The following is a 23,384-nucleotide window of genomic DNA, read 5'->3' as shown; positions in this document are numbered from 1 at the left end:
TAACCCCACAGAGGGTATTTCTATATGTAGAAAACTCATTTATAAAGATTAGGGTTATCTTGGGAGAGGAATGATACAGAATTACAAAGATTTATAAGAAAAGGTGCATTAAAAACTCGAGATACTTTTAGCCCATTGGAGATAATACGAAGAGGTGTGATGCAGTCCGGTATGAATTGAATTGAGCCGGTCAAGTTACCGGTTGTTCTTTCATTTCTCGTTCGGAGACTAGTGAAGAGTGAATACGTCATTAACAAGACGACGTCAGGACAGTTCACTGTCAGCTCAGAGTCTATGTTCGTGACCAATATGTGTTAGAATTCGTAAAAATTCCTCTCTTACGAAATTTGATCGGCATTTTCAGCAAAATACGAAAAGTATATACTGTAATGTAATTGATTTTGACTGGTCACTTTAACAGAAAATTAAAAAGTCGTGCATTTCCACATTAAATATTCAAACCGACTTTGTGTTTTGATCTTTTTAATCATGATTTTTATAACTATCATCATAGCTGGATGATAATTCATCTTGTCACATCAGGGGAGGCCAACATGGTCTGGTTTCCTTCTGGAGCTAATACCATACGTCTAGGTGTCACGGTATACAAGAATGCCCTCCCTTTGATAACGAATTGGACATGATCTTACCCTGCATGCCAATTTTCTTTTCAATTTATTAAAAAATATAAACATGGGACGGAGAGGACAACGAGGATATCTTGAAAACCTGTCTCAACGTGCACATATACAGGTACGTATGGGTATGTATCCTCCTGACTACTTAGAGAGAGAGAGGAAATCAGCAATGTTCATGTCACTCATCCCCCCCCCCCCCCCCCCCCCCGATATTCGCCGGAAAGTCGTGCTGTACTTTACCGATGGTCATATAGTCGTTCCCCACACTTCATAAACGCGTCGTTTTCTGAAACAGACCATATGTTCTTTATAATTTACACTTGAGTGAATATTCATATCTATATCAGATCAATCCCACTACAACACAGGAGTTTGACAATGTATGGGCGCATTATTGAACATTGACTCGGCTTTTTAGGATGTATTACCGGGGTCAGAACGAAACAAACACAGTGACGTGAAAATGGTAACGTCATCCAACAGTTCCGAGGACGGAGTTGGTCAATCAAATTATCTGCTTTGTAGGAAGTGAACAGAGTTTATTCAACAAGTCCATTCTTATCGAGAGTTTTATTTTTTGGTTCGCGAGGTTGTAAACTTACCTCCGTCCTTGGAGTAATATAATCTTCAGACGATTCGGACAAGCTGACCTCATCACCAGAGAGAAGTCCTTGACATTGTTCAACCACACTTACACGGGTCCCAGGCGGTGAGGGAGTGGTGTTTAGTACCCTGGGACCTGCGCGCCTGAGTGTTCGGGGATGTTCAGAATCAACGACATCCCCTGAAGTTACCAGGACATTATTGTTCTCTTCACAACTAACATCATCAGCCTCTTCAAACACTTTCCGGAACAGATGACCCCGAGACCCCTGGTGGTAGAAACTGGTTTCACTCAAAGAAGGGGCCGTAATCAGCAAACATGTAGAAGCAAATGTCGACACGGCAGCAGTTGTTGTCTTACCTAATGGTAAAAATATTGATTTCGATGGATATCCTAATTAAAGATTGAAAATACGTGATAAAATTTTGAAAATAGTAATTTTTTTATAAAGATATTTATTTTTTTATTTCTCTGATTTTGATGGCAGTGTTACCTTCTCAAATGCAATTTAATTTGCTTTTCTCTGACAGTGTCAGTTAGAGAAACTTGACTCAATTTATTTGAATACTTACAGTAACATGACTTAATATCGGTTTCATTCGCTCCCTTCCTCTTACAAAGCAGAGCCAAAGATTGTGCATCTTTCTGAAAACAAAGTACCAAAAGATTATGAATAGATGTGTAAATAAATGTCAGTATTATGAAAACATAGTAATGACTACCTGTACTTACTTCCATCTGTAGCACGAGATTTCGCGCGTGAGTTAATCTCTCCTCACAAGTCCGTTTGGCGGTTTTCAGTTGCTGTATCTGTATCTGATGTTTGTTCGTTATAGCCGTGACCAAACCTGGAGAGAAATGACATGAAAAACATAAATGTAGACTGTTTGGATTACATCTCTGTCTATATTTTCACAAGCTCATTGCAAATCGTTCATATGTGTAAACATATATTTCAAATTGTTTGTGTAAAATCGTCAACCACTAAACATATCTTGTGTATACAGTACAACAGATAAGATAGTACATAGAGTGGTCGGTCAATCCCAACATGTAACCATAGACAAAGGTTTACCCGCAAACTGAAAAACTTCAAAATCTTCAGAAACTACATATGATTATGATAGCGTTTCTTTCCTAATGCTGGATATCGAACACTGACGAGGTTGATTTACTTAGCTATTGTGTCTATGTTAGCCCTAGAACTACCAGCAAAGGAGGGGGCGTGGTATTTTTTTAAAGGAAATTTTCAACTTGTTGAAAACATTAACGACTGCATATTCTGTTTAAAATCAATCTTACATTTGAGCCTTTGTTACTATGCTTTTGCTATTTTCCTCCAGAAAATAGAATATTTGATCATAATCGTGATGTTGATCTTACTTCAAAAACCTTGACGATTCTATTATTCCTTAAACTTAATGCTCGTACAAGGACGAGGTTAGATTTTACTACCAGCGATGGTCTAGATAGATCAAATGACGTAAATATTTTTGACTACAATATTGATAATGCAATCGAAGAAAATAAGAACATGGACATACATGTTTATACTCACGGTAGGAGGTTATTAATATTACACAAATCTACCGGTATGTATATAGGTAATGGGCGTCACCAAGATGACAAATAAGGACGTTATACAGTAGTTATAGAGCAAGGTTTTATCGATTATTTACTGACAGATTGTCACGTGTACGAACGTTTACTTCAGGCGAGTTTAACACTTTGTCTGATCATTCAACACCAGTTTTTAACCTTGATTGTGGTAGTTTTAATGTTAATTGTATTGATAAAACATGTACAGAAATGTTTCCACAAAAGTCAGGTGAAATAGAAATAATAATGGTGTTTTATCAATCGGTCTCATTGATATAGTGGAGGACCTTAATGATGCTTGTGACTTGTCTTTCAACACTGAAGAAGATGTTGATGAATATATCGATATTTTCTGTGGCATTATTCATGAAGTGGTCCTGCCACATTGTGACGTAATGGCGGCGAAAGATACTCCGTAGTATAGCTAATTAAAGAGCATTAATAAAGGTGACGATTGACCATGTCCTTTGATATCGATGTGCATATCACTACTAAATGTTCAAACAATCTATATATTACCTCGATGTCTTTAAATCAACGAGAAAACATGTTAACATAATCATTACCCAAATTCAGGTAATAAATATGAATAAAGGAAAAAAATATTTACACGGAAACTTCTTAAAAAGTACAAGGAAAATAAGACCAGGTGTTCCGGAAGAGAAAGCGTATTCTGCTTCATCGACGACATCCGCCATGTAAACCTTGGTCAATCGAAGTAATGTCACATTCTCAAATGAGAACATGGTATACAACAACGGAACCAACAGACAAACAAACGGGCATCAAACACGTCCAGTTTCATATCGCACCTGGAAATATTTTCCCCACTGAAATCATTATGATGACCGTAAAATATTGTGTTGTGAGTTTGTTTGTCAGTGCCGACATTATGCAAGAAAGTCTGAACTGTCAGATAACAGAACAACTTATACAATACAGATTAATACTACATTAGAGGACTTAAAACAGAAAGCGAAACAAAAGACTGACGAGAATTAAGGGTTAACGTACTTGAAATGACTCGGACGAACCTCCAAGGCAACAGAAGTATAAGAATAGTGGCAGAGTCGGTTGCATTGTCACTCCATTGTCCACTCAGGAATGCATAGTCAACCACAAACGCAGCTACTACAATGGCAGTATCAAACACCTGTAGGACAAACAGACAGACGGACAAACAAACTATCAAAGATTGAAAATAGGACGAACACGTTTACGTCTTACATTTTATACAACGATGATGAATTATAAAAACAGGGTGAATGGACAGACTGCAGCAAGATAAACTGATTATTGATAATGAAAAATGGGACGAAAGGACAGACTGAAACTTGTCAATACAATGATGAACGATAACAAGAAAACGTATGGACGGACTTTTACATATCAATAAACCGAAAATAAATGATAAAGGAAAGACGAACGGACGGACATTCTGTAAACTAGATTTCAGTAAAGAAAGACAGGAATAGGCATATATAATATATATATGATATATTACACATACAATGGTATATATATATATATATATATATATATAAAGAAAATTATTAAAAAAAAAAAAAAAAAAACAAGAAAAAGTTAAGTTAGCATTTTGCATATTATATACATACATTGTGAATCTAAAGGTTATCTGGTCATATAGGGAGTCTAAACATACTCACTTCAAACTTCCTCTTGTAGAAATCTCTTCCCCTGCAAATTGTTCTCATCATCACCTAAATAGCAATGGTATAAACATAATCAGATACAGGTATATATATATATATGATTTTTCCAAATACGTTAATCAATATCGGGAATTTCATACATAAAAGATAGGTTAGTCGTAAATATGATATTAAAAAGATTATTCGTTTGTAAACTAAATGTCCATATGTTATTTAGTGTCATTGTCCCCCTTTTTCCCTTATTTATAAATATTTGCATTTAAGATGACAAATGGAACAACTGTATCATTATATCATCGATAAGTCTAATCCGACAAAATGTCAGTCTGTTTTAAACCAAACTGATCAAACATACACGCTGATCTCGTTACGTAAAATGCTATATTCAAACAATCGTTTATATCTGTACACACCGCAAAATTGTTTCGAGTTAGGACAACATTTAAATTGAGACGTAATGCCATGGTTGTTTATGTATGACGTCACAATTTTTGACGAATAAACGTCAAGTTCGATATCATTTTTTAAAACATTGCCTCGTAGAACTGTATGGTATTGATTTTTGACAGATTTTGCACGTCCGGCAGTAGGATGCATCCCACATTGAAATTTGAAAATTCCTCGAATGTCTGCTCATTCCGTTGGCAAATGCATTCTCAGATCTAATGATGAATTGGGGTTAAAAATATGTAGATTTCGTTGCCTATAGGAAACAAAGATTTTTGAAAAGTGAATGCAATCAACAAGTATAATTGATTGAGGTCAGACCGACGGACAGATCGGACGGCCAGAGGACAGACAAACACATACACCTATAATACAACTATATTTACCTCCAGTAGCATTATTGATACGATCACTACACCAATAATAAAGAGAACTTCTCTGGCGACATCAATATCTTCCAGAATTCCGTGCGGTTCGTGCTCATCAAGACGCTTTAAATTTACACCCATTTCGCCAATAACATATAACGCCTCAGCGCCTTTGTTGAATTGTATCCATATAGGATTTGATTTAATACAAGAAACATCTTTGGTTTCTATGGTAACGTTTGTAGAAGAATTTCTATCGAATATAGGCAATTTAGTATTCTCTGTATTTTGTTTATTATAATCCGAAGACGAGGTTTGGCGATCACAGTAGTCAGAACATCGGTCACTCAGCACAACATCCATGTTTTCCCGTAAAAACAGCATGATGTCACTGATATCTTCCATGTCCAAGGAGGTTTGATTGGCTGACGCCATTTTCAAATGTTTTTCAAATAAATGCACGTTTTCCTCCTCCAATTGAAATCGAACTAAAGGATAAAAACAAACACGTTAAAGGCTGTTGAAAATACAATGAAGATAAAATAAGGTAACTGAATAGATATATTGAGAAACTGGAAAACTTTATCTTAACTAAAATTATGCTTGTAACAGGTGTCAATATTTCCTTAAGGAAGCAATATGCTTTTAACCAGGGTGTTATACAATATACTCCTTCCCCGGAAACAACTCGTTTTCCATGGGTGAAAGCAATACTTGTGGAGCAAGACTAGGTATTTTTTCTGTATATATCTTCCGGGTACTTACACTAGTGCCAATGTAAAAGAGGTTTTCTAAATACTTTCCCTAGGGATGGTAAGTCTGGTTTATACTAGTTTTATACGCTCTAGATAACCAAATCTTACCTGAATTAATGTGGTGAAATGTATGTGTATTTCAAAAAAATCTATTGTACTGCATACACTAAGAGAGTTGAATTTGGACATGTGTATTCCGATGTGCCTCTTTAGGGAGTTAGATTTAAAAGACATTTGTTCTGGAAAATCCTTTCATATTGGAGAGTAAATTTTGAATAATGACTAGGGCTGGCATGTTGTAGTGGGGTCAAGTAGGGAAGTAGAATAAATTAGTTACTTTTGCACGGTTTACATGACTGTGAAATGTTTATGTGAACCGTAGACCGTAGCTCGACCCGGTATAAGTGCTTTTGTTTTATAACTGGTTTTGTATTGAATACCCTTTTGTGAATAGCTCTTAAACCTATAGATACATCTTAAGGAACGTTTATTTTATTTACTAAAGAATCTAGGTGAGCGATGCAGGTCTTATGTGCATCTTATCGTTTATTATTTGTTTGATATAAGCTTCCTGAAACGTCTAGGCAGTATGTATACAAACGGGTTATATGTCCCAACAGATATACACTTCATCGAATTGTCAGGTGTGGTGTACATGTATATTATCTCAACAAACTACAGAACATTGTGAAAGTTTAGACTTCCATGAAATCTAAACCATATACTTGGTACTTACTCCTCATAGCGTGCAAATCGCTCATCATCTGTCCGAGGATGGACAGACAGTCGACGACGATGAGGACACTAACGACGATCAGGGTTGGTCGACAGTGGAGGAAGATTAACGTCCGAGAACTCCATCTTGTACCATGTCCATGAGAATAGAAAGTTAGCGATGTTTAATGAAATATTCATAGACCCTGTCTGTCCGATCGCTGAATTATGATGACGGACGTTAGTTAATTCTTCATCGTGGATGCTGACTATAGCGAATTATTGGGTTATTTAATGGTTTGATAAATCACCAGCTTTAGGACGGACATAATAGTGACAGTCATCATCGTTTTCGTGTAAGTTAGGTATCTTCACGTGTGAATGATTCGTTCAGTACAGTCTTTCCTGTGAATTCCCCTATGTATGATGGTTTATACCTAACGTTTCGTCTTTTCGTTTTGTTGCCCAAAATGCCGAGCGAATAGACAAAATAACGAAACCCCGCAAAAGCTAGATAACGAGAGGACGTAAAACCGAGATAAAAAGGACGCCAAAGCGATAAGTTAAAATGGCGACTTTTCATTATTTTTTTATATGTATGTAATATTTTTGCATATACATGTATGTCACTAGTGTAATGCACTACGGGTCGTTTTTACTGGAAGTAACTGTCAGAAATCGATTGTGACATCATAATACGGATAATGACGTTACGTCATTAATTAAAAATATGGTAATAAAATGACTAATCTTACTTTTTACTTCAAAACCCGGCAAAATGTCACTTTAGATTTATGTGATAACAGTGTCTTAAATTCTTTTTCAGATGTCTTCATTTTTACTTTAATTTGATATGAAATGTTATGAATTTCTCATCAAAGTTTAATATGTGCTCACCAAGGCTTGCAAAAATAAAATGATAAAAAAAAATATTTTTTTAAGACTTGTTTCATAAAGTCTCACTGAAATAAAGACTCATGTCATATATGCTCCATGTTAATATGACATTATGACATATGAAATTTATTGATGTTTATGTATGATGATGTTGTAGGCTAAACACGTTTATAGAACACGCGCATTATGTGATAAAAAGTTCACGTACATGCTGATTTTTGTAAAATGCATGCCTTGACGTCACAATCGTTTTCATCGCTTTTAGCGGAAGTGTTTGCTCTAATTTTCCACTGTTTAACTATTGATGTATACTGAAACCTATGTAAATGATAGTGTTACATGGATATCAACCGAAATGAAATTTATCAAAAATCTAACATGAAATTAACATTGAATGTCAATTAGCCATGCAAATAAATTGATTAAAAAAGAAACTCCTGCGCTAGCAGTGTTGTACATTATATAAATTAAGTCCAGTATTTAAAAAAACAAAAACAAAAAACAAAAAACAAACAAACTCCTACGACTACCAGGGATGTATTTGATATAAGTTCGATATAGAATGTGTTTCAATGTGTTAGACGTCCGGACAACAGGGACCTGAGATGTGTGGTAGGTAAGTTGTCGTGTTCTGTATATAATATTATTTGACGATTTAGAAGCTTACCTATATAGCTAGTATTATGTACAATTATAGCTCAATGATATATACAGGTAAAATCAAAACAGAGGATATAATCTTAACCGAACATCATTCACCAAGACAATTATAAATTTCCAGGTCCCTGTGGTTTGTTGGGGCGAGTAATACAAGCTTTTGGGACGAGTCTGTGTTGTTTGCTTACAGTAATACGTCAGTAATGCGAAAGGGACGAGTTTTCATTATTTCAAAATTATATATTGTTGGACATCGAAAGCGGGCAATGAGAATTCATAAATTTTAATACTAGGTTAGAATGTGGAGGGGAATCGATTTCATAAGAACACGGTTAGACATATTGTTTAAATACAAGTGGACATCGCTCACCTTTGCCATCGAGTCTGTTGTTGAGAGTCCGACATCTCCACTACGACAAATAACGTGTCTGCACGCGCAGAACGTGACACTAACCTTGATGTGAGTGAGTGTACATGGGTCATTCACGTGTTATATTTATCATTATGTAAAACCACCACAGGAAACTTCCTTATAAAATGTTTACCGTTTGTAACGTTTCTATGTGGAGAAATTCATTCTTACATAATGTTGTGTTATAAATGAAAAGAAGGGGGTGGGGGGAGGCGACGTGTTAAATAAATTTCTTATTAAAATGAGGATTATATAATGTGCAAGTCTCGGATTTAAACCATTCACGTCTAACAAAGTGAAGTCATCTTCCAGCAAATCTCGGTTTGAGGTTGAATATGATGAATATGAAAACGACTTTATGCACAGGTTTGGGAGAAATACTATCTCGATAACAGTAACCTATTACAGGATTGATATAATGTAAACGCGAGACAATGAGATCGGACAAAAGATTTTCCCCTTAAAAGAGAGCAAATCTGTGTTTTTCCGTGAAAACTCCAAGAGCAGTATAATTCTTTCATACTGAATATTTCCTTTATAAATCTAATGCTAGTTATCGAACCATGAACTTCTGGTTTACCAGGCTAATGCTCCAAGGCAAACGATCATAAGATAAAGAGAATTTCTGTCTGGCCGAACGTTATATTGCTGCGTATATTTATATACCAGGGTAACAAATATAGATATAACATGTAAATATGGTTTATTACTTTTAACGAATATTTATAAGACGAAAGAATATTATGGAGGGAGAAGTATCATTCATATTGTGTTTACTGTTGTTTAGATAACATATCCAGGAAAGGGAGTTAGGAATATCACGTTTTATAAACATTCATTCTACGTACAAACATAGGATTTTTCTTTAGTGAAAGACATTTTAAGATTTGAGTTCATTTCATCTCGTAAACCTTGAAACTCGGTCAAGAGCATTCATTTGGTCCGTCGTCTCAACTTACCGTATTTAAGGATTGGGAAAGGAGAAAAATGCTCCATAACCTATGCGCGAGTTCACTTTATAAAATCTCCTTTTAGAGTTTAGGTAAGGGGTATTTTCCCGAAGAAGAAGACAATTATATTCGATACAAAAAAACTGAGTTATTGTTGTTTTCACTTAATCATTTTCACTAGGAAAAATGAATCTCACTTCCATTAGAGGCACAGCTCTCCGAATAAGTCCACAAAGTAATAGAAAATGATTTTCATTTAACTGGACAGAGGTAAATACGGATTATATCAAGTACAACCATACCTTATTGACCACTGATTATTTAACGGTATCAAACCTATGTTGTTTATGTTTAACATTTGACTGCATGACTTCCGTTAGGCATGCGCTGTCATAAGTGTGCAGGTTTCGATCTCTATGGAAGATATCAAGAAATCTTCTCCAGATTCCAGTGATATATAACACAGGTGTAAATTAGGATTCACCTATCCAGGCTCTGAGAAAGAACTGTCTCACCCTGACAGGAATTTTGGATTTTTAATATATTTTTTTTTTTTTGCTAATGGAGTAGGGATAGAAATATAACACAAGTACACGTATTAACAGCTTCAGAAAGGAAAGTGAATGTCAGCAATTTAATGCTTTTAAATCTGAGGTATAATAACGTCTTTGTTTGGATGACTCGTAAATGTTGTTTGGTGTAAGACACGCCCATATCTTATTGTGATGGAACACTGCATAGTATAATGGTTTACACACCATTTACCTTACTTCTGAAAGTCGCAGACGAACAGAAGTGAAACCATTATATCCGGACAACACATCTAAGCTTATTTGTGATTATGATTGTCAGTCGGGGTTTTCCGGAATTTACTGAATCATACTAGCAATATAAATTTGGAAAATTTGCATGTTTCTTTTCATTAGTTGCTAGAAGTTCTGGCGTATAATTCCGGAAAACGTTAAGGTCTATATTCCATAGATCGTTTTCATTTTTTTTTTCAAAATCATACGCCTCAAGCGGCTTAACAAAAACTGTGGATACATTTGCCGTGGATAGGGAAAACAGAGGAGAGCCTGTTCTCCCAAATGTCTGACCGCTTTCAAAAATACAAATAATGTATCACTTATCGGGAAAAGAGATGTAGAAATTGGACGTGTTACAGAACATGACACTTTTTTTGTGATCGTATAGTGTTTTTTTTTTTTATTTCCATTCCACATTGTCTCTGAACACAGAGATCTCTCGCTGTCTCGCTCGGCCTCTCTAACGCTCTCCAACTGTCGACCATTACACCTCGAGAGTACACTGAATCTCACTGTCACTGGGATTAAGGTCGGACCCTAATCTGACTATTTTATTTACCCTAAAACATCCCGCGAACAGAGAAATAACACATGTCTAATTGCCGTAAATGTTGAAATTGCTCACCATTAAACATAATCAAATATTATTAACCTCCCTTCTGACTCACGGAATCTAATATAATTAACGATGTTAACGTATATTGAGAGCCTCATTTACACAAATCGGCTTACAACAATCTCCACCGAAAATTTAAGTTGATAATTACAAACGTCCATTTCAAAATTACTCTGGAGGACAATTCAGTATAAATTCGAGTTGATATGATTATACCTCACTCTGTATCCCTACTCTGGATAATCACTGTCTGATATATGAATGAATATATATTACACATTTCCACTACAAAAATAAACTTCATTAATTAACCTTTTTAATTAGCAACTGTTATTTTTAATTTACAGCTATTTTGACATATTTTGTTCTTCACAGCGTTGTCATATACTGTAGTAAAATACAGAGATATATTAGTAATCTTTTTCTGAATTTATTTATAATGATTGCTAATCAGATTTCTGTCGCCATTTTCATTTCTAGATAGTGAGTTTACTTTCAAGACACTGTAATCCCATGTATGCACCAAAAAATTTCCAATCGTTCTGGAAGCATTTTTCTCCAAAACATTACACAAGAAGTTGAGAAATGCCGAAGCAGATTGTAAATATCAATTGTTTTTGAATGATTCAATACTTTGCAGAATGCCTAAGCTATTGATAAGATAGCTTTTGTACCACTATCGTCGTCCACCGAATGTCGATTTGGGTTTTACTTGCGATATATCCAGGAGACGCTTCAGTATCCTGTCCGATGCAGGTCCATTTCCTATCAATAATGAATAGTGTTTTCTGATGTCATGTTTAACTGTATCCTCTGATGACATATGTCCCTAATGAGTTTAAATATTTACTATCCCCGTAAAAGGTTTGACTTTTGATAACGTGAGACTTGTATTATTTTTTGCACATCAAATATCAGTAATGCTTTTGTTTGGGGTCAGCGTCAGACATTGGACGCGCGTGACTTTTACAATCCAACAGCGTTGTTTGTTTGTCGATCAAATTACATATGGTTCTGTATTGTTAATGTTGCTTTACAATTAGAATATTTCATCGTGTTGTCTATATACAGAAATGCCAGGAAAACCCTATTGGGATATCACACTACAACAGACCCTTTTCATATCTTGTTAATGTACTTCCCGTTTTATTGGATCTGATCTTTTGGACTTACACAGGACAGTGTGAAAATTATCAACAGAAGTATCCAATATAAGTCAATGTAACAACGCGGCTGTAATTAGACAATGATGTAATAGTAGACTTTAAGTAGCAGATAACAATACAAAAAGGATTCGTTTATGGTGTTTCATTGAACGATGCTATAATGCCTATTACACGATTTTCCACGACATTTGTGCGGCGGTACTGTCCTAGATTCCACCACATATTTTTTCCTGTAAAATTGCTCTTATCTCTATTACAGCTGCGATGAGGCATCGCTACACTGTCCAGAGCAGTTGTTTTGTGATATAATTCCAGTTACCAGGACAGCTGATCTGTGACATTGTTCTAATCTCAATGAAAGTTGTTCTGTGATATCGTTCCAGTCTCCAGAACAGGTGTTCAGAGATGTCGCTAAACTTTCCAGGACAGTTGTTCTGTGATATCGCTAAACTCTCAAAGACAGTTGTTCTGTGATATCGTTCCAGTCTCCAGAACAGGTGTTCAGAGATATCGCTAAACTCTCCAGGACAGTTGTTATGTGATATCGTTCCCGTCTCCAGGACAGTTGTTCTGTGATATCGTTCTCGTCTCCAGGACAGTTGTTCTGTGATATCGTTCCAGTTCCCGGGACAGTTGTTCTGTGATATCATTCCCGTTGTTCTATATCGTTCAGTTGACATTTCTCCAGCAGTTGTTCTGTGATATCGTTCTGTGATATCTCCAGGACAGTTGTTCTGTGATATCAGGACAGTTGTTCTGTGATATCGTTCCAGTTCCCGGGACAGTTGTTCTGTGATATCGTTCCAGTCTCCAGGACAGTTGTTCTGTAACATCGTTCCAGTATCCTGGACAGTCGTTCTGTGACATCACTAAACTCTCCAGGGCAGTTGTTCTGTGACATCACTAAACTCTCCAGGGCAGTTGTTCTGTAACATCACTAAACTCTCCAGGGCAATTGTTCTGTGACATCACTAAAATGTCCAGGGCAGTTGTTCTGTGATATCATTCCAGTCTCGAGGACATTTGTTTTGTGACATCACTAAACTCTCCAGGACAGTTGTTCTGTGACATCGTTCCAGTTCCCGGGACAGTTGTTCTGTGATATCGTTCCAGTTCCAGGGACAGTTGTTCTGTGATATCGTTCCAGTTCCCGGGACAGATGTTCTGTGATATCTTTCCAGTTACCGGGAGAGTTGTTCTGTTAAAACTCTACAGTTACCGCAAACCTTGTTCTGTGACATCAATCCGATCTTCAGAGAGAATCTCCCCAGGTACTAAGGATTTAGTTTGATATAACTCTTTGTATAACAATCACGGCAGTCATTGAGAACACTACCATGCAGTATTGTCTATATTAAGATCGGATAGCTGAAACGTGAAAACGTTCTCTCATCATCAAATTATTGTAATAACTCCCAGCATGTCGAGCCCAATAGTCCAGTGTGTGTTGATTGTAGTTATTTGTTCACTGGCTACATATAATACGATCAAAGTTGATAATTCTGACGTCGTTTTCTCGGAAGAAAATGACAAAGAGATACACAGAGACTTTAACAAAAGTACTAGTTTCGTTGTCGGAAGGAAAAGTGCCATAATACGGAAGAAGAAAAGAGCACTAATAGAAGAATGTCCCACAAGTAAGTGTTTTTAACACCCAATATTATTTTGCTAACATGTTTTTACAGAAACACAGTTATGATATACAATAAACATTTTTACCTCATTATTTTGAATTTTTACAGTATTAAACAAACGTTTACCCAGAATGCTGTGACGTATCGTCTCACTGATATGTTTTAATCACATGATCGTCCTGTTATCCAATTAATTCGGTCATGTAATATTTTTCCATATGACACCAGTGTAATATACACTGGAGAGATTTTTTCCTTTGGCCACGCCAGTCAGAAATCGATTTGATGTCCTAATATGGACAATACCGTTATCAAGAAATGAAAATGATCCTTGTGGGCCTTGAAAGAAATTTCTAAGACTCGTTTCAATAAATCCACGAGCAGAAAACTTATCCAAGATTTTATATATATTGGTTATGGGTGATTTGAACTCTGTCTAGTGTGATACAAGTGATGGGTTAGCCGACGGTCAGTCGTTACAACTTTCTTAGGCGAAATCATTTGTTTACAGAGAAAAAAATCAAACAGAATCTTGATTCCAACTTTAAAGCCAATGAAACGAGGGCAATGTATGAACAAATAAATAAAATAAACACTGAATAGGTACAAGGATATTAAAACCAGATGTTCTAAGTTTTATCCCCAAGTCTGACATAACCAAGCTATTAAATGGTAGTTCAAACTCCCTGTTGATCACACTGCTTTAAATTTCATGTTACAGTATCCAGTTTATGACATTTCATTGTGATTGCTCTATAAAAAATCTTTCCATGACGTCATCGTCCGTTATTATCGTAAATCTGTTTCCTGCAAACAAAACTAATTGAGTTTGTTTGATAACTTTGGAAACCCTACCTATACTGTACATTATCCAATTTCCTATTGTAAAATTTCCATTTCTGAAGAGCAGCAGTCCTGCATTCAATGCCTATGGTATTTATATGACGCAACTGATTCGATATCTGATGGCGTGCTCTTAACATTAAGATTTCCGTGTAAGATGTCGGTAACTGACAAACTAACAACACATGGTTTCGAGAAATCGACGCTGATAAAATCATGAGGATTGTTCTGGGTCGTCATAATGAACTCATTGAGAAATATCTTATTTCTTTGTGCGATTTGAAGTTGGCCATGCTTGATTCTCGTTTGAGCATCTACTGCTTGCGTTGTTGTTTACCATGGTCTCATTTTTAATGTGACATTACTAACTTAGATTGGCCAATATCAACATGACGCGTTCTCTTCCCGAAACTCAGTGTTGTATTTTCTTTGTATTTTTCAGTAGTTGTTAATCTGTCTTCAGTCCATATTTGCCCTTGATTTATTAAATTTGAGCTTGAATTATCACCTTGTTGACATGCTGGTCTTTTCTTTTGTATTTTTTTCGACCCCTTTAAAACGTTTGATACCTATTTAATAAAAATGCCAACCTTCTTTAATTTTAATTTCGAATTCGAAGAAACGATGGTACAAAAGGAAATTAGTATTTTACATAAATATTTTGGGGTGACTTTAAAAATAGCGAATCATTCCATGAGTACTTGTTTTAGCTACAAACAAAGTAAATGGACCAAATATCAAATCAGTCTGGTAGAATTTAATATATCAATTGTATATTTGTTACCAATAGCATGTGCGTACGTGTGTACATTTCAGCATTAGAAGCGCAGTTGTTTGTGTATAGTTTATAGGTGAAAGATAAATAGGGTGACGGTCGTTAGAGAGACATGATTACTCATGTGTCACCAAATTGTATTTATATAGTTATGGACTGGATACACCGAACTGGGGACAATACAATGTTAAAAATATACATAGCTATACAATTTTTGTTTGTACTCTTAAACAAAGATTGCGATCAAATGTTCCACTTTAAGATACCGACGTGTGCTAGTAACATCAGTAAATAGTTGAAATAATTACATACATAACAGTGGGTTTTTTGTTTTGAATAAAAGTCATTTATTAAGTCGTACAGTTTTTTTCTGAATTATTTACATTTTTGGGTAGAGGATTTAAGAACGTTCATGACGATTCTGAATGGAAATGGCTTCTGTCAATAAGCGACAGAGACCACGTTCACGCTATTTATAACGGATTCCTCTTGTGGACTGTCAGAACGATGTACAAATTCTCGATAATGCTGCATATTATGATGTGAAAGATTTTTTTTGCGGCAAATCACATTTTTGATAATGAATGCGTTTAGTCACATGTTAAAGCTGAATAAAGCTAATTTATTTTTCTTCGCCTTCACCAGACCACATCTTATATTTGATGAGACTAATCATGTATGCTATCTTTTCTGCATTAACCATTAACATTTGAGACTATTTAAACTTCAACAGTTTGTTGTTCAATCAAAGTGACCTGACGTTAACGAATTGGCTGAATTAGGTCAAATGACGTACGTCCAGAAAATCGCTTCTCGCGGTAATACAGTTCCAACGATTAAAAATCATCTATATTTTTAAACTGTAATATTAAAGAAAATCAGAAAGCATTTCTTGCGAATTAATGCAAATGCTAAAATAGACTTTTTGTCGCTGCCGCAAAAGGCAAAATATATGTGGTAAATGTATACCGACAACGGTATTGCCAATTGCAGGATAATTTGTAATATATTGGTTATAATGTGATCTGCTAATGACATGTAGGCAAATACGACACGAAATGTAAACGTGTATATATTCTAGTCAGACAATGTTAAGTGGCACGCCCTTATCAAAAAGGCAGCTCAGGCAGATGGATCACCCATTAGAGTCTGAACCAATATCTATAAAATTTGCAATGAAATATCAATGGAAACTGAAACTTCTTCAATTTGTTTTACATACAACACCAAATATTGACAAACAAAACTAATGAAAGCCAAATCTTACAATGAAAACCATGTTAAATTAGAGGTGAGGTCAACATGTATGAGAATTTAACATTAGAATCGGCCCCCACTTAGAATTTCAAAATATGATAACCATAAACAGATATAGGTATCAGAAGCTTAAATACGGAAAAGTTAGTCTCGGAATTGATTTCTTATAAAATGGGAGCTCCTTGACTAACACCTTGGTGGGTGATAAAGTAGTTATTATATAATTCGTTCTAGTGCATTATTATGAGGCAATTCCAATAAAATTATGTCATTAATGTGTGCACATTGTACCAACTGAGATTTTGATACCACATATCACACTATTTCTGGAGAAACGTTTCTTTTGTGTTGAAAAATGCAGGCCAAATTCATGTAAAACAACACTTACGTTTGAGAAAAGTACTGTTAACAGACTTCAGAAACGGTCTATTTTTCATACTTGCTTAAAAGAAGGCCACAGATGATTTCTTTCAAAAAGAGGATTCCTGGAAAATCTGAAATTCGGTTTTTTGTCAGTAGCCTGACTAGTAAAGAGATGTACGACGATTTAACAGTCAACCATACATTTCACTCTGGACGCTTCTAAATCTGTGTCGGAATGTGATCAGAATGCTTTTCGTATACCAGTAACAGTGTCGTTCAGTCAATGTATAATTATCGGATTAACATTATCATCAAAAAGGCCTGATGACCATTGTTGATAGTGAACAGCATTGACTGATATAAGGCTGTAAAGCGATATATAAGAACCTCGAATTAATGTTTATGCTATATATAAGCAGCATTTGGTGAGTGGTTTTAATTGCAAAGAATTTTCTAATTATACATGTCATTCTAACGTAGGAGATAAACATTATGTTATGTGGGTGTTTGTGAACATGTTAAACTTTTCTTACTCAAAAGGACTGGATTTGATCGCATTGGAAATGCAATGGTGTACGCTTAACTTGAACTCCCAAACAAATATAACTAATGTGTATAGCATCTAATTACACACCAAACGATTTAAAGGTCAAATATGGAGTTTTGGTATTTTCCATAAAAGGAGTACTAAAGTGAATTTAGTTTTATCCTTTTAGGGAGTCATCAGCTGTACTCATGTGCACCAGAAAGATTTCGTCAACTTGAGAAATACGAATGTTGTGTTTACTGTCCGGAACAAGAAACAGGAGTCGTCTGTGGTATGTATGTCACGTAAATAATTACGTGTAGTCTGTCTGGTCATCAGTCCCGAAACTTTAAATACGTTCTTTACCAAATACCGTCCATCATCGTCCACTATGTATCATTTTCACATTTTGAAAAAAACGATGATAAAATGAATGGAAAATATTATAAATAAAATCGATTACGAATTAAGTTTGTTACATGATTTCAATGAAATATGCATCTTTTTACTTCAAACGTTTTGCTACACCTTGAACACTTGAATACATTGTATAATAATCTACGAAAGTACTGAGATATCAGCGAAGTTTTAACTATGCTGCAATTGTTATAACCAGAAAAAAACGAGATTGATAAGACCAAGTGTTTCGGAGGTGAATGCGCCTTTTGCTTCATAGACAACACTCTATATGTAGATATAGGACAATCAAAGACCTTGCTTATTGTTTTTCTTTTTTTCTGTTTTTTAGAACCATACAACTGCACAGAGTCCTACATCTGCTCGTCTGCAAATCAATCTTCTCTTCATATCGATTTGGACCTGCGCAAACGTAACTTAGAAATACTCCCACACAACGTGTTTAGTGGACTTTCTGAACTATCCCATCTCTATTTGTCCACAAATCAATTAACTGCTCTTCCATTTGACGTTTTTAATGGATTGTCCAAACTTTCCGTTCTCTCTCTTAAGAACAATGATATAAATGTACTACCCTTGAACATATTTAGTGAGCTTCCTGAACTAACTCGTCTGTATTTGGCTTACAATAACATATCTGATCTTCATTACAACATATTTAGTGGATTGAAAAAACTTAGTCACCTTTCTCTGTCTCATAACAGCATCACTGTGCTACCCAACAACGTATTTAGTGAACTTTCGAAGCTTACACATCTCAATTTGGCTCACAATAGCATAACTGACCTACATAACAAAGTGTTTAGTGGACTTTATAAACTGAGTCGTCTCCATCTAATCTACAACAATATTAATGTTCTTCCCTACAATATATTTAGTGATCTGTCCGAACTTACTCTTCTGTCCTTGAAGAACAATAAGATTAAAGAACTACCATACAATGTATTTAGTGGACTTTCTAAGCTTACTCATCTTTATCTGAATTACAACAATATAAATGATCTGCATCACAATGTATTTAACGGGTTGTCTAAACTTACCCACCTCTCTCTATCCCATAATAACATTGAAGTATTGCCCCACAATGTTTTCAGAGATCTGTCTGCACTTACCCATCTCCATATGAAAAATAACCGGATAACTGTTCTACCTTCCGACGTATACAGTAGCCTCACCAATCTGAATATTCTATCTCTTTCCAGCAACACCATCAATGCACTACCGTACAATGTTTTCAGTCAACTGTCTGTACTTACCCATCTCTATCTGGAAAAAAATCGCTTAACTGTTCTCCCTTTCAACGTATTTAGTGAACTGTCCAGACTTACCATTCTTTCTCTTCCTTACAACACCATCACTGAACTACCCTTTAATGTATTTAGAGGGCTGTCAAGTCTTACCTATCTCCATTTGTCAAACAATAACATTTCGGTTCTATCTCATAATGTATTCGGTAATTTGTCTAAACTTGTAAGACTTAATTTGCAAAACAACAAAATTGCATTTATTTCTAACGATGTGTTCACTGTGAATCATCAACCAGATAATGGGTCTTATGTTCGATCTGGAATGGGTTCCAGCCTTAAACACCTAGATTTGGCAAACAATTTACTGACACACCTACCATATTTACCTAGTAGTCTATCGGAATTAAATATTATAGGTAACAAATTGAAAGTAGTTCAAAATATTTTCGAAGGTTTGGATAACCTGTCTAAGATTTATACAGATACTCCATTTATGTGTTGCGCTAAGCCTCCGTCTGTTGATGAGGACAGCTGTGTTGAAACACATCATCCATTATGGTTTTGTGTCAGGAACCCTGATAAGTGTAAATCAGAAGGCGATGCGATATCGTCATGTTACGCCTTGATAAGTTCGACTGTACTTAGAGCATGTCTTTGGATCATTGGAATATCTGCCTTGATCGGCAACGTAGTCGTCTTATTCTACAGATGTTTCATGGACAGAGATAACATAACAAAGAGTTATTCTCTGTTCACGCTAAATTTAGCCATGTCTGATTTACTAATGGGTATTTACCTATTTATAATAGGTGTAGTCGATGCGCATTACAACGGCATCTATGCTTGGAATGACCAAGACTGGAGAAGTAGTATTTTATGTACCACAGCAGGTGTCTTGTCTAGTGTATCAAGTGAGATGTCGACTTTTCTGATTTTACTGGTGACTGTAGACAGACTTATTGTCATCTTGTTTCCCCTGTCCCGACTCTCCAGGTGGAGCTTCTCATGGATACAGTCACTAGTTGTCTCCGTGTTCTTGTGGATTGTTTCAGTAACACTTGCGATAATTCCCATTGTTTACTTCAAAGGACAGTTCTACTCCCAGTCAAGTGTTTGTCTCGCCCTTCCTCTCACAGGAGAAGAGCGACCGGGAACTCAGTATTCTTTTGCAGTGTTTGTTTGTCTCAATAGTGCCGTCTTTCTTGTTATAGTCATAGGTCAAATTTCTATTTGCAAAAGTGTAAGGGAAAGTGGTCGACGCATTTCCTTGCCACAGAATCGTCAAAGAGAGATGGCAGTTGTTAGGACTCTGTTCTTTGTGGTGATGACAGACTTCTGCTGCTGGTTTCCTATTGGTGTCATGGGTAAGTCTCCGAAATCATTTGTCTCCTGTTTATTACTTTTTGGAAATTTATCGCCCATTGAAATGCATGACAGGTAAGTGTACTTGATCTATATACAACATGTTTGAACTATATATCAAATGAAAACCCGTTAAAGTTAACTTCAGGACAAAACATTGGTTACATGAAAGCTCAAGAATGTAATATGAACTTTCGATATCTTTATGTTAACATTACTTGATCCAGGGGTGGCGTCAAAGTGTGGAGTAGAAATCCCAGATGGAGTGTATGCCTGGGTGATGGTGTTTGTGCTGCCAATCAATGCTGCCATCAATCCGTTTCTGTACACTGCTTTAGCTGTGTGGAGGAGGAGGAGGCAGCAAAAGGTTTGTTTATATTATCATCTTACGTACACTTGTATGCAAGAATACGAATGAATACATTATGTAAATTCTGTCACTATTGCGAAATGAATAAAATGGACACTGATCAAGAGGCAGTTTTCCTAATGATCAATCCCGATAAGTTTATAACATTGTACTGCCAATTGAGACTTTGTCAAACATTGATTCAGATAATACAGTCAAAGAGCCAGGCCTAATGAGAAACTGCCTTTTATGTTACTTGTATCTACTTCATGACTTCCCTTCATCAGTGATTCTTATCATTTTTTTCTTAAAGACTCTAACAACGATGACATCACGGATACCGATTCAGAGTCAACCTCCCGCTTCCAGGGACTAAACGCGAAGTAACGACAACCGTCTGAAGAAATGGCTACATAGATAGAAAAAGTGCAGACAGACGGACAGACAGACTTGCTTTATAGAATTGATATAATCAAATATCTCAATTCACGGAGGAGTTACGTGTTTGAATTTTGCATCCATGTTAAATGTCTCAAAACACATTAAACGTAACACAAACTATGCTTCAGAACCATTGTGTTTTCATTTTGATCTTCCAATCTATTACTAAACCATATAATAAAACATCTAACACGTGACAGGTATATTGTAGATCACGACCATAACACTAAACCGATGATGGTGTACAATGACTTTGACTGAGTGAAGTTTTGAGGGATAAGTCTTGTAGACACAGTAAGACGGGATAATTTCGTGTTGACAACTAGATTGTCAAGTGAGAAATACAAAATTTACTGATTGTACGAATTTCCGGCTACCATTTAAATATCAACAAAGAACGACACGGATATTCTACATAAAATGGTAAAGTAGATCTATATATATCTTGTGATGTCACTATCAACACCAGGACATGAGGGATAACGCCACGCTTTACGACCTTTTCGTCTTCATTGAGTCTAAATTCTTATGTTTTCTGTGAGCGACACTGTAAAATGCGAGCAATTTGACAGATGGTTGTATATCTAGGGCACAGGTAGAATTTCAATTAGTTGTATAACCGGAACACAGTTTGATTTTCAATTGTATGTGTAAACATGTTGTATGTATAATAGCATCCCTTGACAAAGACTGGTCGCTGGTTGCATACTTGTTCTTGATGGAGGGCGATCTGCTCAGGATGCAAGCTATGGAGGATGATTATCAGCTCTAAATACAGTAAGGACACCTATGAGTGGAGGGAGGACAACTACGGTTGGATGGAGGGAAACGCGGCGTGGTGTAGGGGATGTCAGGGAAGGGAGTTCACTGCACATGTACAGAAAATGTTGAGGGAATTCCACAATATAGTGCCATATATTGATGGACGGAGGAGAGCTATAGATGTAGGGAGGACAGGTATGGATGGAGAGGTCAGCTCTATATGGAATAAGGACAGCTATGGAAGGAGAGAGGTCAGCTTTAGATGGAAGTAACAAATACAATCAAGGGTAAATCGTAACTATATAACTAAACATGAATATTGTAGATTATTCGTGATAGGAACAAAATTGTTTAGTAATTCAATTCATAAACAAAGGTTTTCATTTTGAGATCGAACCACTAGATTTTAAGACATCAAACTTGTCTTTTAAGACTTCATAATACGCATGTACAGTTTGAACGCAAATGGACATCTGTTACCCTATAATGCATTCCCCATAAATAGTTTATGTATCCAAACAGGTGTTTGTATAGTATCTAAAGTAATATACTGTTTATTGTTAGGACATCTCATATAAAGAAACCCCACTTGGCTTATCCAATTTGCAAGATCACGGTGGAGTTTTAGTTATCACTACAACGGTGTTTGATGAAGACGGATATAAAGTGATAGATACTCATTTCCTGATGGGACTCCCAACGTCGTCTAACCTCAACTGCAAGGACAACCAGATAGATATGTTATCGAACGGTACACAGTACATGGCAGCATTTCCTGGAGGGTTTTTCAACAGTTCCCCAGCCATGTTGTTTGTGGATGTGTCCAAAATGGGACTCTGTCGTATCTACGGAAAATATGGAACAGAAATGCCAACAGATCAAAACTTTGATTTCTATCTGCATACGGACGGACTTGAGTCAATAACAAATTACAGACAGTGCGATTTGATACCTTTTTAATCATACACCAGTTAATCTATATTTCCCAACACCAAGGTAGGTAACTCTGATTGACTGTGACATCCGCTCTGATACATATATCACCAGGGCGATACCTGTTTCCTACACGACCTGATAACGTTTAACTGATTCTGATATCTGTTTCA

At 36.0% G+C, this 23,384-nt stretch overlaps 2 protein-coding genes across 2 annotated transcripts; one reads left to right on the top strand and one right to left on the bottom strand.

Moving 5' to 3' along the window:
• Positions 1 to 906: 906 nt before the first annotated feature.
• On the bottom strand, positions 907 to 8,757 carry LOC132554160 (uncharacterized). The gene is made up of 9 exons (XM_060218465.1): positions 8,723 to 8,757; positions 6,821 to 6,945; positions 5,348 to 5,817; positions 4,509 to 4,562; positions 3,856 to 3,994; positions 1,975 to 2,090; positions 1,815 to 1,887; positions 1,241 to 1,602; positions 907 to 924 (listed from the first exon to the last, which is right to left on the bottom strand). Exons 1-9 carry the CDS (start codon positions 8,755 to 8,757, stop codon positions 907 to 909), a joined length of 1,392 nt encoding a protein of 463 aa, XP_060074448.1.
• A 4,965-nt stretch (positions 8,758 to 13,722) lies between these two features.
• LOC132554149 (relaxin receptor 2-like) lies at positions 13,723 to 21,585 on the top strand. Its single transcript, XM_060218454.1, has 6 exons — positions 13,723 to 13,939; positions 17,891 to 17,992; positions 18,449 to 18,593; positions 18,798 to 20,728; positions 20,954 to 21,093; positions 21,389 to 21,585. Exons 1-6 carry the CDS (start codon positions 13,723 to 13,725, stop codon positions 21,449 to 21,451), a joined length of 2,598 nt encoding a protein of 865 aa, XP_060074437.1. The 3' UTR covers positions 21,452 to 21,585.
• Positions 21,586 to 23,384: the final 1,799 nt, after the last annotated feature.

Source organism: Ylistrum balloti, unplaced genomic scaffold (genome assembly GCF_031769215.1).
Source record: "Ylistrum balloti isolate Yb309-2 unplaced genomic scaffold, AGI_CSIRO_Ybal_v1 Utg369640, whole genome shotgun sequence".
Taxonomy (NCBI): domain Eukaryota; kingdom Metazoa; phylum Mollusca; class Bivalvia; order Pectinida; family Pectinidae; genus Ylistrum; species Ylistrum balloti.
This window is presented reverse-complemented; position numbering and strand designations above follow the sequence as displayed.

Coding starts and splice junctions, on each gene's coding strand:
- LOC132554160 (XM_060218465.1), bottom strand. CDS start 8,757: ATGTCGGACTCTCAACAACAGACTCGATGGCAAAG. Junction 6,946..8,722: donor CAACAGACTCGATGGCAAAG/GTGAGCGATGTC, acceptor ACATGGTACAAG/ATGGAGTTCTCGGACGTTAA. Junction 2,091..3,855: donor GTTCGTCCGAGTCATTTCAA/GTACGTTAACCC, acceptor ATTTCTCTCCAG/GTTTGGTCACGGCTATAACG.
- LOC132554149 (XM_060218454.1), top strand. CDS start 13,723: ATGTCGAGCCCAATAGTCCAGTGTGTGTTGATTGTAGTTATTTGTTCA. Junction 17,993..18,448: donor AGAAACAGGAGTCGTCTGTG/GTATGTATGTCA, acceptor TCTGTTTTTTAG/AACCATACAACTGCACAGAG. Junction 18,594..18,797: donor GAACTATCCCATCTCTATTT/GTCCACAAATCA, acceptor GAAAAAACTTAG/TCACCTTTCTCTGTCTCATA.